The 17,698-nt window shown below is 38.7% G+C and overlaps 1 protein-coding gene across 1 annotated transcript in view; it reads right to left on the bottom strand.

Moving 5' to 3' along the window:
- Positions 1–17,698, bottom strand: part of nfxl1 (nuclear transcription factor, X-box binding-like 1) — a 170,011-nt gene that overhangs the window by 89,566 nt on the left and 62,747 nt on the right. The window contains exons 12-13 of the mRNA XM_043691569.1: positions 11,946–12,066; positions 3,650–3,809 (exon numbers count right to left, since the gene is read on the bottom strand). Coding sequence (XP_043547504.1) covers positions 3,650–3,809; positions 11,946–12,066 — 281 coding nt within the window. The remainder of the gene's footprint in view (positions 1–3,649; positions 3,810–11,945; positions 12,067–17,698) is intronic.

Here is a 17,698-nt window from a genome sequence, read left to right as displayed (position 1 = left end):
CTATCAATCTGGATGGCAACTTTCAGGGATCTTTGCACATGGACAGAGATCTCTCTGCTCATCCACACTACCGAGAATCTTACCATTAACCCAGTATTCTCTATTCCTTTTACTCTTTCCAAAGTGAATCACCTCACACTTTTCCACATTAAACTCCATTTGCCACCTCTCAGCCCAGCTCTGCAGCTTATCAATGTCCCTCGGTAACCTGCAACATCCTTCCGCACTGCCCACAACTCCACCAACTTTAGGGTCATCTGCAAATTTACTAACCCATCCTTCCATGTCCTCATTTAGATCATTTATAAAAATGACCAACAGCAGTGGCCCCAAGACAGATCCTTGCGGTACACCACTAGTAACTGAACTCCAGGATGAACATTTCCCATCAATCACAACCTTAACAGATGGAGAGGAATTTGTTAAATGTGTACAAGAACATTTTCTGATTCAGTATGAGGATGTACCAACTACAGAAGGTGCAAAACTTGACCTAAACTTGGGAAATAAGACAAGGCAGGTGTCTGAGGTGTCTGTGGGGGGAGTACTTTGCGGCCATAATTCTATTAGTTTTAAAATAATGATGGAAAAGGATAAGCTGGATAGCTAATTTTGATGGTATTATACAAGAACTTTCAAAAGTTGATTGGCAGCAGATTTTCGCAGGTAAGGGAAAGCTGGAAAATGGGAAGCCTTCCAAAATGAGATAACAAAAGTCCAGAGACAGTATGTTTCTGTTAAGGTGAAAGGAAAGGCTGGTAGGTGTAGGGAAAGCTGAATGTCTAGAGAAATTGAGGTTTTGGTTAAGAAAAAGAAGGAAAAATATGTCCGGTATAGACAGCAGAGATCAAGTGAATCCTTAAAAGAGTTGTTAAGGCAGTAGGAATATACTTGAGAGAGAAATCAGGAGGGCGAAAAGGGGACATGAGACGGCTTTGGCAAATCAGGTTAAGGAGAATACAAAGGGATTTTATAAATACATAAAGGACAAATGGGTAACTTGTGACAGAACAGGGTCCCTCAAAAGATAAGCAAGGCAACTGGTGTGTGTGGAACCGCAGGAGATGGGGGAAGATACTAAACAAGTATTTTGCATTAGTATTTACTATGGAGAAGGACATGGAAGATACAGAATGTAGGAAAATAGATGATGACATCTTAAAAATGTCCATATTACAGAGGTGGTGGTGCTGGATGTTTTAGAATACATAAAAAAGTGGATAAATCCCCAGGACCTGATCAGATGTACCCCAGAACTCTGTGGGAAGATAGGGAAGTGATTGCTGAGTCCCTTGCCGAGATATTTGTATCATCAATAGTCACAGGTGAAGTGCCAGAAGACTGGAGTTTAGCTAACGTGGTGCCACTATTTAAGAAAGGTGGTAAGGAAAAGCTAGGGAACTGTAGACCAGTAAGCTTGGCATCAGTGGTGGGCAAGTTGTTGGAGGGAATCCTGAGGGACAGAGTGCACATGTATTTGGAAAGGTAAGGACTGTTTAGGGATAGTCAACATGGCTTTGTGCATGGAAAATCATGTCTCACTAACTTGATTAAGTTTTTTGAAGAAACAAAGAGTAATGATGAGGAGAGAGATGTACATGATCTATGTGGACTTCAGTAAAGCATTGGATAATGTTCCTCATGGTAGACTGGTTAGCAAGGTTAGATCCCATGGAATAAAGGGAGAACTAGTCATTTGGATACAGAACCAGCTCGAAGGTAGAAGACAAAGGGTGGTGATGGAGGGTTGCTTTTCAGACTGTGAACCAGTGGTGTGCCACAAGGATCAGTGCTGAGTACACTGCTTTTCACCATTTATATAAATTATTTGGATGTGTACATAGGAGGTATAGTTAGTAAGTGTGCAGATGACACCAAAATTGGTAGTGTAGTGGACAGTGAAGAAGGTTACATCAGAGTACAATGGGATCTTGATTAGATGGGCCAATGGGCTAAGAAGTGGCAAATGGAGTTTAATTTAGATAAATGTGAGGTGCTGCACTTTGGAAAGGCAAATCAAAGCAGGACTTATACACTTAATAGTAAGATCCTGGGGAGTGTTGCTGAACAAAGAGACCTTGAAGTGTAGGTTCCTTGAAAGTGGAATTGCTGGGAGATAGGATAGCGAAGAAAGTGTTTGTTACACTTTCCTTTATTGGTCAGAGTATTGAGTATAGGAGTTAGGAGGTATTGTTGTGGCTGTACAGGACATTGGTTAGGCCACTGTTGGAATATTGTGCGCAATTCTGGTCTCCCTCCTATCAGAAAGATGTTGAAACTTGAAAGGGTTCAGAAAAGATTTACAAGGATTTTGCCAGGGTTGGAGGATTTGAGCTATAGGGAGAGGTTGAGTAGGCCGGGGCTGTTTTCCCTGAAGCGTCGGAGGTTGAGAGGTGACCTGAGAGGTTTATAAACTCATGAGAGGCATGGATAGGATAAATAGACAAAAGTCTTTTCCCTGGGTGGGGGAGTCCAGAACTAGAGGGCATAGGTTTAGGGAGAGAGGGGAAACATTTAAAAAGGGACCTAACGGACAATTGTTTGATGCAAAAGGTGGTGCTTGTATGGAATGAGCTGCCAGATAAAGTGGTGGAGGTTGGTACAATCACACCATTTAAAAGGCATCTGGATAGGTATATGAATAAGAAAGATTGAGGGGGATTTGGGCCAGTGCTGGCAAATGGGACTAGATTAATTTAGGACATCTGGTCAGCATGGACAAGTTGGATTGAAGGGTCTGTTTCCATGCTGTACATCTTTATGACTATACTATACCTAATTTATTTTCTCCAGTGTCTTTGCATTGTCTTATTTTTAACATAATCTATGACCATTTACAGTCATAGAGATGTACAGCACGGAAACAGACCATGGCCAGATTGTTCAGTCAATTTAAACTAAAACTGAAACGGATATCTATTTGTTTAATATCAAGGAATGTTAGTCAATAGTAGGCAAATGGAGTTGAGATACAGATGTGCATGCTCTAATTGAATGGCAGAGCAAATTGTATGGTTTTCCATCCTACTCTCATGTAGCACTCTTTCAAAAGTCAGTTGGATGGGAGAATGTAGAAGAATGTAGTTGATAAATAATATTGTTCCAATAAATGTGTGGCTCTTCTACAATCCAATGTGATACAAAGTGTCAAGTATAGCATGTGACAATAAAGAACATAATAATGACAGGAAAAAAATTCATAGAAGGAGAAAAGAACTCGCAGTTGTTGCGAAAAAGGGCAGGTTTAGAATTCAGGTGAAAAACAGATCAGTATAAAAGCTCAATTGCGACCAATTACAGAACATTTATTAGTCATCTGATTCAAAAACTAAAACACAAACACACTTAATATGCTCATTTTGCATTTGTCTGCTTGAAAAATGATACAATGATTAGTTATTCAAAAATTAAACGGATAAGTCATCTGCAAGCACAATAAAAATGAAAGCCGCACACAGAACTTGAAGTCTCATCATTCCAAAGTTCTGCACCTTAAATTTTGCGTTCTCAAATGCTATTCCAGGTGTCCTACCTTCCAGAGTCTAGCCAGTAATAAAGTTCACTGAAACTCATGGAATTTTTGTTTTGTTAAAGACCAAACCAACTTGCAGCAATTCCTCAAAGTTTAACTCTATTTAAAGATGCTTACTGAATTTGCTTGCTTGACAAGTACTTCATCATGACATGTTGCAGGACAAAGATGTGCGCACTTAGCTAGCTTTTTCTGACAAGGCTGCTTGCATGGAGGGCAAGAACCAAAGTGACATTTGTGTTTTTCTCTGTTCACATGATGACATGTCGGTGGTTGCCTAGAGAGAAAAGCAATAAAACATTTCAAAAAGCTTAAATAGGATAACTTACTATTTAGTTTATTTTAAAACAAAGCACAACTGATAAATTTTCTTTGATTTTTTAAGAGATACATTGCTTTGAACTGAGGATTGAGTAAAGATTTGAGAGAGGTTTTCAAAACCATGAATCTTCAGGTCATGGCAGATGGAAAGAACCAGTTCTTACTGATGAAAGGATTGAGAAGCAGAACAAAACATGTCTTAGGGGAGTTTCAACCATGACTTGGATCATTATTTGAGAAAAGGAATTGGTAAGGCTGCAGAGAAAGGCTTGGGGTAATGGGACTTGACGAGTTGCTGACATCTGGCACAGACACAATGTGTTCAATTACATCCTTCTGTACACATAACGGTTGAGTCCACTCTATAATATGGCATTTAATACCATGTAGTGAACATTAAGATCATACATCTAAAATATCTTGAATGCCCCTTCTGAAATGACACCACTTTCAAGGTTACAAAGTTGAAGAGTGTAAAATTGCTGCTTTTCCTGAACTATTGCTGAAGGGTGTTTGTTACTTGATTGGCAGCTGCATGTAACTCTAGATCAATGTAATTAGAAAGAAGTAACAGGCTTATAATTTGAAAAAATGAATGCATACATGTGCTTCTACTTCTTCAGATTATTTAATTGTGATTTGTTACTGTTTTCTGAATATGAGATTGGAGTGAAACAGGCTACACAGTTATGAATGCGTCATGACATCACAATTCTTACTCAGCAATTCACATTCCTTGTAACTCTTCATAAGGAAGATTGGAGGGGGCAAAAATTAGCTTCCTATTTAGCTGAAGAGATTTTTCTTTTCATAGAGCCATGTCTCTTCCATGTTTCTTCTCTTCCTGAACATACATTAACTGGTAGAAATTTTCCAGCACTTTGTTGAATGAAGTCATTGAACAAAACTTTTGCATGAGTTTTCCCCACAATGGAGGAGAATCTTGGATGATTATTAGATACAAAACAAAATCAATTTCTTTGCAGAGTTAGACAATTAAATGCACCTTTAAACTCCGGGGGTTCTTAACTGAGCACAATTAATTGATAGTATTAATTGAGGCATTTGAGTAGACATACGAACATTTAAATTATATGCAGAGTAACCGGTTAGTCCCTCTTGCCTGCTCCATCATTAAATAAATCATGAAAATAGGTGACTATATGTCAATGATATACTTTTCTTAAATCAACTTGTTGGTACATGTTTGATACATTCGAGGAAGGTGAGACTCAAACCCAGGCCTTCTGGTTTGGAGGTAGGGATGCTACCACATGCCACAAGACCTCTATCTCTGCAAAACAGGGGCAGCTGAGAGATAGCAGATGATTATCCATTTCAAATGTATTGGAAATGTTCAATCTCCATTATCAGAATTTCATTTTTCACTATGAGAACAGTTGATTCATCATAGAGAGGTGAAGCCATGAGCAAGCTTGTGGGTTATATATTATCTTTAAGGACATTATAGAAAAATAGATCAGCACAGAAGAAGCAAACTTGCTTATGATGTTAGTAACAAGTCCAAACCAAACGCTGGTGCAGTCACACTTAGAATATTGTGTACAGTTCTGGTCCCCATATTTTGGGAAGGATGTGGAAGCATTGGAAAAGGTGCAGAGGAGATTTACCAGGATGTTGCCTGGTCTGGAGGGAAAGGTCTTATGAGGAAAGGCTGAGAGACTTGAACCTGTTCTCATTGGCAAGAAGGCGGCTAACAAGGGATTTGATGGAGACATACAAGATGATCAGAGGATTAGATAGGGGAGACAGTGAAAGTCTTTTTCCTAGGATGGTGGTGTCTTCATGTACAAGGGGCATAACTACAAATTGAGGGGTGATAGATTTAAGATAGGTGTCAGAGGCAGGTTCTTTACGCAGAGAGTGGTAAGGGTGCGGACTGCCCTATCTGCTAATGTAGTCAACTCAGCCACATTAGGGAGATTTAAACAATCCTTAGATAAGCACATGGATGATTTTGGGATAGTGTAGGGGGACGAGCTGAGAATAGTTCACAGGTCAGCACCGAAGGGCCTGTTCTGCACGGTATTGTTCTATGTTCCAAACCAAGGATTAAAAGGACATCTGATAAAACAAAAGGAAAAATGAATGGCATAATATATTTTGAGATATAATACTAAGGCATCGTTTTCAGGGGGGGGGGGGGGGGGGGGGAATGACAGAGCCCTTTGTGTGCCCATCCAAAATCTTTTTCATATTATGTAGAACTCACGGCATAGAAATGGACGATTCATTCAAACATGTCTGTGTCAATGTTTATGCTCCACAGGAGACATCTTTCAACTCTGGCCCTGACATTCTGATAGCCAAAACTGCTTTGTAACAGGTGATGGAGTCATGCTTTTCTATTCAATTAAATAAAAGGTGGAAAAAGAAACAGACAATGGTCAAGTATACTCTTTTATACAATGCAGCAGCAAGAGATCCTACAATCTCAAGTGCATTTTATTTTAAATGGTCAATACTGGCTATGATTTCCTCCTGCGAAATTGTTATGGAAGTTACAAAGGCATGGTAATAATCAGAAGATGAACGAAACATGTACCATGGGCAGCAGAGCATCATGGATGACTTTAATTTGCACTAGACTGGATAAACTAATGAGCACTAAAGCTGTGGAGGATGTATTTTTGGAGTGTGTCAGAGCAATATGTTGAGGAACCAACCACAGGGCATACCATACTGGACATGCAAGTATTATGTAATAAAAAAAGCTGATGATTAACAAGCTTGCTGTAATAGAGCCCTTACAGATATGACCATATTATAATAGAATTTTACATGATGGTTGAAAGTGAGGTGGCTTATTCCAAAAAGAAAAATGTAAAATTCAAATAAGAGAAATTATGAAGACAGAGACTGAAAAATACATTTAAAGGCATGAATATACACAGATAATGTATAGTTTTAACATAATTACTACATGACTTACAGTAACCATTCATTCCTTCAAGGTGCAAAACTCAAAAAGGGTCAGGCAACCTTGGCTAAGAAAGGTCGTTCAGGATTGCATAACATTTGAAAGAAGCCAAAAAGTTGCCAGACGTACCAGTCATTCGGAGGACTGGGAGGTTTGCAGAATTCAAAAAAGGAGGAGCAACAAACCAATAAAGAAAACAAGTTAAGAACATGAAAGCCGTTCGGCAAAAACCATAAAATGGATTGTAAAAACTTCTATAGCTATCTCAAAATCAAATATTTGGCCAAAAAAAAATTTATCCTTGACAGGCAGAATCAGAAGAATTTAAAAGGAGCAAATTACTGCAGATGCTGGATTCAGTACTGAAAACAAAAAATGCATCTGACACCATGGATCTTGACCAGATGAGCCAATGGGCTGAGGGGTGGTAGATGGAGTTTAATTTAGACAAATGCGAGGTGCTGCATTTTGGTTAAGCAAACCTTAGCAGGACTTAAATGGTAAGGTCCTAGGGAGTGTTGCTGAACAAGGAGACATTTGAATGCAAGTTCATAGCTCCTTGAAAGTGGAGTCACAGGTAGACAGGATAATGAAGGTGGCATTCGGTATGCTTTCCTTTATTGATCAGAGTATTGAGTACAGGAGTTGGGAGGTCATGTTGCAGCTGTGCAGGACATTGGTTAGGCCACTGTTGGAATATTGCATGCAATACTTGTCTCCTTCCTATCAGAATGATGTTGTGAAACTTGAAAGGGTTCAGAAAAGATTTACAAGGATGTTGCCAGGGTTGGAGGATTTGAGCTATAGAGATTGAATAAGCTAGGGCTGGTTTCCCTGGATATCAGAGGTTGAGGGGTGACCTTATAGAAACTTATAAAATCATGAGGGGCATGAATAGGGTAATTAGACAAGGACTTTTCCCTGGGGTGGGGGAGTCCAGAACTCGAGGACATAGGTTTAGGGTGAGAGGGGAAAGATATAAAAGACACCAGGGGGCAACTTTTTCATGCAGAGGATGGTACATGTATGGAATAAGCTGCCAGAGGAAGTGGTGGAGGCTAGTACAATTGCAATATTTAAAAGGCATCTGGATATATATAGGAAGGGTTTGGAGGGATATGGGCCAGGTGCTGGCAGGTGGGACTAGATTGGGTTGGGATAGATTGGAAGAGTCTGTTTCATGCTGTACATCTCTATGATTCTATGTGCTCTCTCCCCTTCCCCCACCTCAGTGGGACTGTTAGTTCTTTCCAGTCTGGCAGCTGGACATTGTTCTGCCATTCTCACATTCTGATAACTTAATCTGAACTTTCAACATCCTTTCTCCCCATTACTCCACCCTCAGCCCTCAATAGTACAAATATGCTGCCCCCTCCAGAATTCACGTCAGCTACACATATTCTGAGCCAAAAGGCCGAGAAGCGATTTCTGATGAAGAGTCATCTAGATTCAAAATGTTTGCTTACTTTCTCTCCATGGATGCTACCTGACCCGCTGCGATCTCCAGCTATCAGAAATCTCCCAAGAACCTCAGAGAATTAGAAATCCAAGTGACTAAGAAGAATGAGGAGTTGATGATTATATTGGAGAAATTAATGGGGCTGCAAGTCAATAAATTGCCAGGACCTGATAATCTACATCCAGAGTTGTGAAGGAGGTGGCGATAAAGGTTCTTAATGCATTGGTAATTATCGTCCAAGATTCTATAGACTCTAGAATTATTCCAGGAGAGTGAAAGGTATCAACTGTCATCATTCTAGTTAAGAAGGAAACAAGAGAAAACCAGGAATTACAGACCAGATCTGTTAGCCTTAGAATGGAAAATCATAGAATCTCTACACTTTGAAGCAGGCTATTTGACCCATCAAGTTCACACCAATCCTCTGAACAGCATCCCACCCAGATCCAACCCCCATCCTTGTAATCGATATTTCCCGTGGCTCATCCACCTAACCTGCACATCTTGGACACTATGAGCAATTCTCGCATGGCCAATCGACATAACATGCATATCTTTGGACTTTGAAAGGAAAGTGGAGCAGACAGGGAAAATGTGCAAACTCCACACTAAGTCACCTGAGGTTGGAATTGAATCCTGGTGCTGTGAGACAGCAGTGTTAACCACTAAACTGCTGTACTGCCCCCAAATAGTATAATCTATTACAAAGAATGGGATAAATAGGCACATGATAGAAACAGATTTGATTGGGCATAATCAGCATGGCTTTGTGAAGTTGAGTTTGATGAATTTGGAGTGTTTCTTTTGAAGATATTATAGTAAAATTGAGAAAGGAGAGCCAATGGATGTGGTATACTTACATTTGATGAAGACTTTTGATAAAGTCCCCCACAGGAGGCTGGTTAAAAAGATTAAAGCACATGGGATAGTGGATAATGTACTAGCATGGATTTATGTTTGGCTAAAAGACAAAAACAACGAGTAGGAATAAATGGTCATTCTCACATTGGCAGGCTGTGATGATTGGGGATCACAAGGATCAGTACTTGGACCCCAATTTTTCACATATCACAATGATTTGGGGTTGGGGAATAAATGCAATATTTCTAAATTTGCAGATGATACAAAATTAAGTGGGAGTGTGTGTTGTGAGTAAGATGCAATGTGGCCTTAGGAGGAATTGGACAACTTCATGAATGGGCTAGAAAATACAGATGGAGTATAATGCAAAAAAAAAGAGAGGCTATCAATGGGAGAAACAGATGTGTCAAGCATGTTAACGGTAAGAGCTTGGAAAATGTAGTTGGACAAAAGGGACCTAGGAAGCCTTGTTGGTAAGTCACTAAAGATAATATACAGGTGCAGCTAGCTATTAGGAAGGCTAATGGAGTGTTTGCCCTGTACTGTAAGAGGATTTAAGTACAACAGAAGTGAAATCCTGTTTTAGTTTTTTTTTAGGAACTTGGTTACACCATATATGGAGTATTTGTGCAGTTTTGTTCTTCCTATCTCAGGAAAGATACCTATTGCTCATGTCAGTCAGCTGTTTAAGGGCAAAATAGGAATATCAGTGAATTACAGACTAGATAGCCTAACATTTGTGGTGAGGAAATTGTTGGAGTTTATAATCAAGGATGGGTAACTGAACACCTCAGAAATATTCAGGTAATCAGGGAGAGCCAGTACGGAATCATGACAGGTTAATCATGCCTGACAAACCTCTAAGAGGTAACTAAGGTAGTGGACAGGGGAATGTCTATGGGTTTTGATGAAGTGCCACATAAGGTATTGTTAACAAATGTAGGAACCCACACAACAGAGGGCAAATTACTGACATGACAGTTAATTCAGTGGCAGATGACAGAAAGTAAGGAAAATGGGTAAGTACTCAAATTGGCAGGATGTAATCAGTGGTGCCCCACAACCATCCATGTTAGGGCATTAATTAGTCACAATATTTACTGATGACTTGGATAATAGCATAGAAAGTAATCTACCCAAATTTGCTGATGACACAAAGCTAGGCAGTACTATAGATAATGCAGATGATAGGATAAAATTACAAAGGAATATTGGTAGAGTAGGTGAATGGGCAAACCTGTGGTAGATGGTGTTCAATGGCAGTAATTGTGAGATTATCTATTTTGTACCCAAAAAGGATAGATGAGGGTATTTTAAGTGGTATGAAGTTAAATATGTTGGTTTTCCAAACAAACCTCAGGCTTCAGGTACATAGATCCTTAAAATATCACGAACAAGCACAGAAAATAATCTAGGCAGTTAATGGAATGCTGGCCTTTCAAGGAGTTGAATAGAAGGATGCAGAAGTTATGCTGCAACCATTCAAAACTCTGGTTAGACTTCACAAAGAGTACTCAGAGCAGAAATGGACACCACAACTAGGAAGGATAGATTAGGAGGGACGACAGCATAGGTTTAGGAAAATAATATCTGGACTTCAGGCCTTACGTTACAATGACAGAGTATACAAATTAGGTCAGTTTTCGCCAGAATTTAGAAGATTAAGGAGTGATCTGATTGAAGACTTCACAATATTAACAGGGATAGATAAAGATAAACTATTGCCACCGGTTAGTGAATCTAGAACTTGGGGGCATTATCTAGAAGTTAGTGCAAGACGTGTTAGAGAGATGTTAGGAAGCAATTCTACACACAGAGGGTGGTCGAAGTTTGGAACGCACAAATGGCAGTGGATGCTCTATCAGTTGTTAATGTTAAATCTGAAATAGATAAAGTTTTGTTCAGAAAGGATAAGGGCCAAAGGCAAAAAGTGTATCAAATTAAGCCACAGATCAAGCATGGGATCACTGAATGGTAACAAAACCATCAGGGGCTGAATGGGCTACTCTTGTTCCTATGTCCCTATTGCATAGATGGAATGTAACAGAGTTTCACCAGACTTTTTCCCAGATTGGCTTAACTGTTTAATGGAGAGAGATTGGGTAAATTGAGCTTGTATTTGCTAAAGTGTCAAAGAATGAGAGATAATCTCTTATGAGGAGGCAATGGCCGAGTGGTATTATCACTAGACTATTAATCCAGAAAGGCAGTAATCCTTGTTGACCCAGGTTCAAATCCCATCACCGCATAAGGTAAAATTTGAATTCAGTAAAGAATCTGGAATTAAGAATCTACTGATGACCATAAAATTGTTGCCACCGTAGAGAAAAAAAATCTGATTTACCAATTTCCCTGAAGAAAGGAAATCTGCCATCTTTACCTGGTCTGGCCTACATGTGACTCCAGATCCACAGCAATGTGGTTAACTATTAATTGCATTCTGAAATGGCATGATAAGTCACCCAATTGCTGTGCAGTTAGAGATGTTCAACAAATCACAGCTTAGCCAGCAAAGCCCACATCTCATGAATAAATCAAACATAATCACAGCAATTCCTGCTCAGGAAATGTAAGAGCTGAGGTATGAATTGTTAGCCAACTGCACTACACCACAGATATCCAAATTTAATATAAACTATACAACTCTCTCAAAATCCACTAACATGACTGACTTACTGCAGCAGCACAACACAGTTATTCTGTGTGATGACATGATTTAAATATGCATCTTAAACAAGTCAGAACAAATGTAATTTCCAGAGATTTCCAGAATATTTCCAGAGATCACAGAAGGCTGAATTGCAGATAGAATTGTAAAAATGTGTACTGACCTGCAGAGCTCTTTGCATCTTGGAGGTTTGGTAGTACGTTCTCTGCCGCAAGGTACAACTAGAACAGTTGCACCACAATTACATTTCATTTCTATTGTCTCTGGACATGGGTAGCACGCACCTAGTAATTTCAATAAAAATACTTAAAACACAATTCATTCATGGGTAAACAACTGAAACACATGGCAAATTAAAATAAAATAAAGTCAACTTAGTTTGGAAACAGACACTGCCTCATTCTTTGACTCTCCAGTCTCATCACTGATGCCAGTTAAATCAAGACTGAAATTGTTATCGTACCTTTCAAATCCAATGAAGTAAAAAAGCTTGTTAAAGCCAATGAGTATGTTAAAAGTATAGTCACTCTTGCAATGTAAGAAAGCTGTTACAATGCAATAATTAGTATGTTTACATTTCTACCCATCAAACAAGCACCAATTAGAATTTTCCATCTGCTTTGAGAAATTAAAAAATGGAAGACAATTTAAAATCAAAAACAAGCTTATCACAGTTTCTGAAATTGTTCCCGGTGAAGGAGCACTGATCCAAAGCTTAAAACATTATGAAGGATCACCCTGGAGTTTAGCAGTATTTATGGATGAACACAGGGTTTTTCTCTCTGATGGACTTGGGATAGTAGCATGAAGAGATGGCTGGGGGGAAAAGGAATTGGCACCCTTGCTCTGACAAGACTGGCTTTTTCAGGTATATCAGAAGTGTGGTATTAGGTGTTTTATTTTTAAAATGTAACTTTGTCTGTTTTTCATTGCTGTCCATAAAGTCTTCACAAAGCTTATATTGATATGCTCATATTTTCAAAAAATACAAGGAATTTACAACATTTTGCTCACTTGCAAAATCATAGGCATAACGCCTTTAATATCTTGAAATTTACTGATCGGTTTTAAACATATTCAATGACTGAAACTCCATTGCCCTCTGGGTTAGAAACTCCCAAAGATTCACCAATCTTCATGTCAGCTCTAAGTGGCCTCTCTCTTATTTTGAAACTGCCTCCTAATTCTGGACTCACCCCACCCAGAAGAAACATCCTTCCTGTATCTATGTGACTTCAGTGAGATCTACCTTGCTTAAATAAGATCACCTTTCTTTCATCTGAACTATAAACATGCATCCAGTCTACACAAATCTCCACACAGGTCCAAGGAGACAGTGAGAACTGCAGATGTTGGAAAGTTAGAGTTGATGAAGTATGGAGCTGGAAAAAGCACAGCAGCATCAGAGGAGCAGTAAAGTCGACGTTTCGGGTCAGGATCCTTCATCAGAACCATGATTGGCGGGGGGGGCAAAAATAATTCAGATTAAATTCATGAAAAGCCCTACAGAGACCTGCTGTGGAGATGGCATACAGGAAGTGATGCTTATTTGCAAGCTATGCAGCATGTGGCATCTAGGAGTCAACTGTTGCAAGTGTTTCCAAAGTCAATGGACATATACAATCATTTCATATGTTTATAAGCATAGATATTTCCTAACCATATGAATACAGCAAGTTTATCTAAAGTTTATGATCCTGTTCTTGTTTAATGTCAGTGGACCAATGCGACACGAGGTTAGTATGATTGGCAAATGGATGTGCAAGCAGTACCTCCATATTGACTTTACGAACAGTTATTAGAAACCAAAGTGGACTTTGTTCTGTGAATATTGAAAGGACATTCAGGTTGTAGCTGAGATGCTCATTGGGTAGCTTTAGTTGTGCTCATGCAAAGCTGGGAAAAGCACTTGGTTTGAGGTTTCTGCAGACCAAAGAAATACATAAAATAGTATAATCTTATTGGAGCAGTGGAGTAACATGAGTAAGTCATGCAGAGAAAGAGGGAAAGGAGCCTCTGCAAGGAGAAAGTAGGATGCTATACTGTGTACCAGTCTCTGTGCCATCCACCAATATTAGAGAGCAATATCACAAGGGTTACAAGTCTGTCAGTATGCAGTTGGTGTGTCCCCCAGTCAGTCATCACTATGAATGTCTGATGTCCTGAGAGTACCCACAAAACATTTATTTTATGACTATTGTTTTCGGTCTTCAGGCCTCCAAGATTCTCTATAGGATAGTTGCTCAGTGACCAGAGATATTCCTACACTATGACTGACAACCCCCAAGTTTGGAACTGAGTGTCCCTAGCAAAGTCACACTGAGCAGTGTAGACAGGTTAATGTTGTGTAAGTATTGCTTGATAGCATTTCCAAAGAACCTTCCATCACTCTGCTGATGATCAAGAGGAAATTGACAAGTGACAATTAATCAGTTTGGAATTGCCCACCTTTAATGGAGAAGACAAATTTGGGGAATGTTCTATGTTGGGAAGATGGCAGTGATGTAGTGTAGTGAAAAAGCTTGGCTAAGGATGGGGAAGCATAGAAACATGAAAAATAGCAGCAGCAGTAGGCCTTTTGGCCCTTCAAGTTTGCTCTGCCATTCCTTATGACCTTGGTGATCATCCAACTCAATGCACGTTTCCCACGTTCCCCCCATATCCTTTGATGTGGTTAGCTCTGAAGCAAAAGTACTTTAACTAGCAATCTGTCTGGGCCCATAAGCTATTTTGATATTATGAAAGCACCCGGTGCTTTTAACGATTTCTTGGTATGAAATGAACTGTCATCTGTTATGCTGGGGTCCTTAGAAAGAGGCTGAGATGGATTGTTCACTTTGTACTTCAGGCTCAAGATTATGCAGGTTCTTCAACTTCATTTTTCTTTTTGCACGATGTGCTGGGCTCCCCCAACTTAGTGGATAAGAATATTTGTGCTTCTCTTCCTCCAGTTAGAATTTTAATTATCTACCTTGTGGCTCTTCCTGGTTTAATTATCCACTACCATTCACAATTCCAAACAGCAAGAGTGCAAGGCTGCGATCCTATCCATTGTCTGTGGGAATTCTTAATCGATTTCCAGTCATTGTATTACATAACAATGTATCTTTGCAAGGCATTTTATATGTTTTTGAAGTACATTATAAAATGAAACTTTTTTTCATTTGTTGTATATCATTCAGGTTAGATCTAGTAAACAAAACAGCAAAGGCTTTTGTGAATTATGATTTTAGTACAAAGACGCCATTACATTTAATTTCATAGTTCTATAATTCATATAACAATAGGACAAGTTCTGCATTTCATATCTATTTTGCTTTATTAGATTTAGTTAACGCTAGTGACCTTTTCACTAAATTTCTGATTTCTAAACATGCTCTTTTTTTATCCATTTTCTTCAATCAGATTGTAAGGAGAGAAAAAGGTTATTTCTTATGAAAAACCACCTTGTATTGTCTTGGTACGAGTGATCTTTGCATAAATTAGATGTCGGTAAATGGCACACAGTAAATGTTGGAGAAGGACAATTTTATGCTGAATAAAAATGTTAAGTTTAATGAAATGATTTTGTTTGGCAGTTATCCCTTTTAATCTTATAATAAATCTAACATTTTCAATTTGCTATTGTGGAAATTGAAGATTAATTCAATGATTCTGGTCGGAGTTGTGCTGAGAGTTGGAGTTGTCAATCTGTATCTGACTCTCACCCCTTTAAAGCTTCCCATTACTAATGTTGAATCAGTAAAGTTAAATATAATATACAAGTCTGTAATACTTCTTAAAGTGAGTTAGCTGTAACAAAGAGACTTCACCTTTACTTCCCCTATATATCAATTTTTTTTGTGCCATTATTATGAGGAAACCCAACTTAGCATGGGTGTTTTTTGATTCTTTCACCTCAATCAAATAATAGGGGAGGGAAGAAAGGCATTCTTTTCAGATAGAATTTATTTAGCCCCAATATTGGTTATAATCTTTGAAGGAGCACCATATATATTTTTGTACTATTTAAAAAATCTTTAATCAAGGTGTATAAACAGCTAACATGCAGTTGTTCACTTGTTCTTGACAAAATTGTTTAAAACATTTTTATTTTTGCCACCCTTCCCATGGTTTGGCACTCTTTTCTGTTCATCAGAACTTGGTGTGTTTGTTGTGTTTATCTACATAACAATTAATTAGCAATAATACTGTAGTGGACTAATTCCTGGAATTTGCAGAAGACTGTTTCTTCAACCAATATGTTGAGGAACTTGGGAACAGGTTATCCTAGATTTGGCTTTGTGTAATATGAAGGAGTTAATTAATAATCTTGTTGCAAGAGGTGCTTTAAGTGTGAAAGTAACATAAGAGAGTGAAGTCCAGTTGCAAACGACGGCCCCAAGCCTAAATAAAGGAAACTACAAAAGGTTATCAGGGGTCTGTTGGCTACAATGAACTGGGTAATCTCATTCAAAGACATGACAGAGAATAGACAATGGTTAATATTATAAATAACGAATGCGGGCATTGCACCAGTTCTACATTCCTCTCAAGCAAAAGAAGAAACACAAATTGGGTGCCTGATGGAATCGGAGAATCGACGTTTCGGGCATAAGCCCTTCTTCAGGATTCCTGAAGAAGGGCTTATGCCTGAAACGTTGATTCTCCTGTTCCTTTGATGCTGCCTGACCTGCTGCACTTCTCCAGCAACACATTTTCAGCTCTGATCTCCAGCATCTGCAGTTCTCACTTTCTCCTGCCTGATGGAATGTCTATTCTGACTGCAGGAGTGCTACTCCAAAGCACTCAAAACATTTGTCAACATCCAAAACAAAGCAGCCCGATAGATTGGTATGTTATCTAGTAGTTTAAACATTTACGCACTGCACTGACGCACACAAGCTGCAGTGTGCACCATCTACAATATGCACTGTAGAAACTTCCCAAAGCTTTTTCAACAATATTTCTGAAACCCAGGATCTGTACCACCAATGAGGATAGTGGCAGCACAAACATAGAAATACCATGGCATGCATATTCCCCTCCAAGTTGCACATAATCCTACCTGAAACATATTGCCATTATGACATTATCATAGTTAGGATCTTGAACGCTTGTGATTGGAACCAGATGAGATGGACTGCAGTAGTTCAAGAAGTCAGTTACCATGACCTTCCCAGGGCAATTGGAAATGGCAATAAAAACTGGCCTTGCTAGCACTACAAATATATATATTTTTAAAAGTTATTCTGTTTTATGTTATCTGCTAATCTATATTTATGCTCGCTTTGCCTCTTTCATTGTCCCATCTATTTATATTCAGCTTGCTTGTTTCCTTAATTATGATCTTGAGATTTGTCAAAAATCTCTTTTTGCAGTGTCTTTTTAATCTCTATATCTTTAATCATCCAGGGAATTTCAACTCTGGATGCCCTACTATCGCTGCATGTGGGAAATTACTTAGCTCAATTAGATTTTCTTTGAAAATCTCAGTTACTGATATGTTGGCCTTTATTGTAGGAAGATTTGAATACAACAGCAAAGATGTGTTGCTGCATTTGCATAGCCATAGTGAGATTACAACTGTGCAGGGAACAAGAAGTATACTTATAAATACTTCTATTAAAATTTGTCACTTGTGTATCTCATTTTTATGCAATGAAATTGTTTTGCTATGCCATGAAGATAACATTAGTCTGAAAAAAAATCAGTAAAGAAAAGATTTCATTCAAATCAATCTTTAAGCAAGAGCTGTATTTAATATAGCTTTAGCCAGTTGTTTTTAATTAGTTTCAGTTCACATGGAATGAAAAGAATGCATAGCAATCACGATGGAACACCACCATGCAGATTGTAATGCAGTCATGATGACCTTGTTTCTGCATCATTAGCCAAATCTATTTGCAAAGTACAAATTATATCCCATGTACATCA

This window comes from Chiloscyllium plagiosum, chromosome 1 (genome assembly GCF_004010195.1).
Source record: "Chiloscyllium plagiosum isolate BGI_BamShark_2017 chromosome 1, ASM401019v2, whole genome shotgun sequence".
NCBI lineage: Eukaryota > Metazoa > Chordata > Chondrichthyes > Orectolobiformes > Hemiscylliidae > Chiloscyllium > Chiloscyllium plagiosum.
Note: the sequence above shows the minus strand (reverse complement) of the source record. Positions and strands in the feature narration are given on the sequence as shown.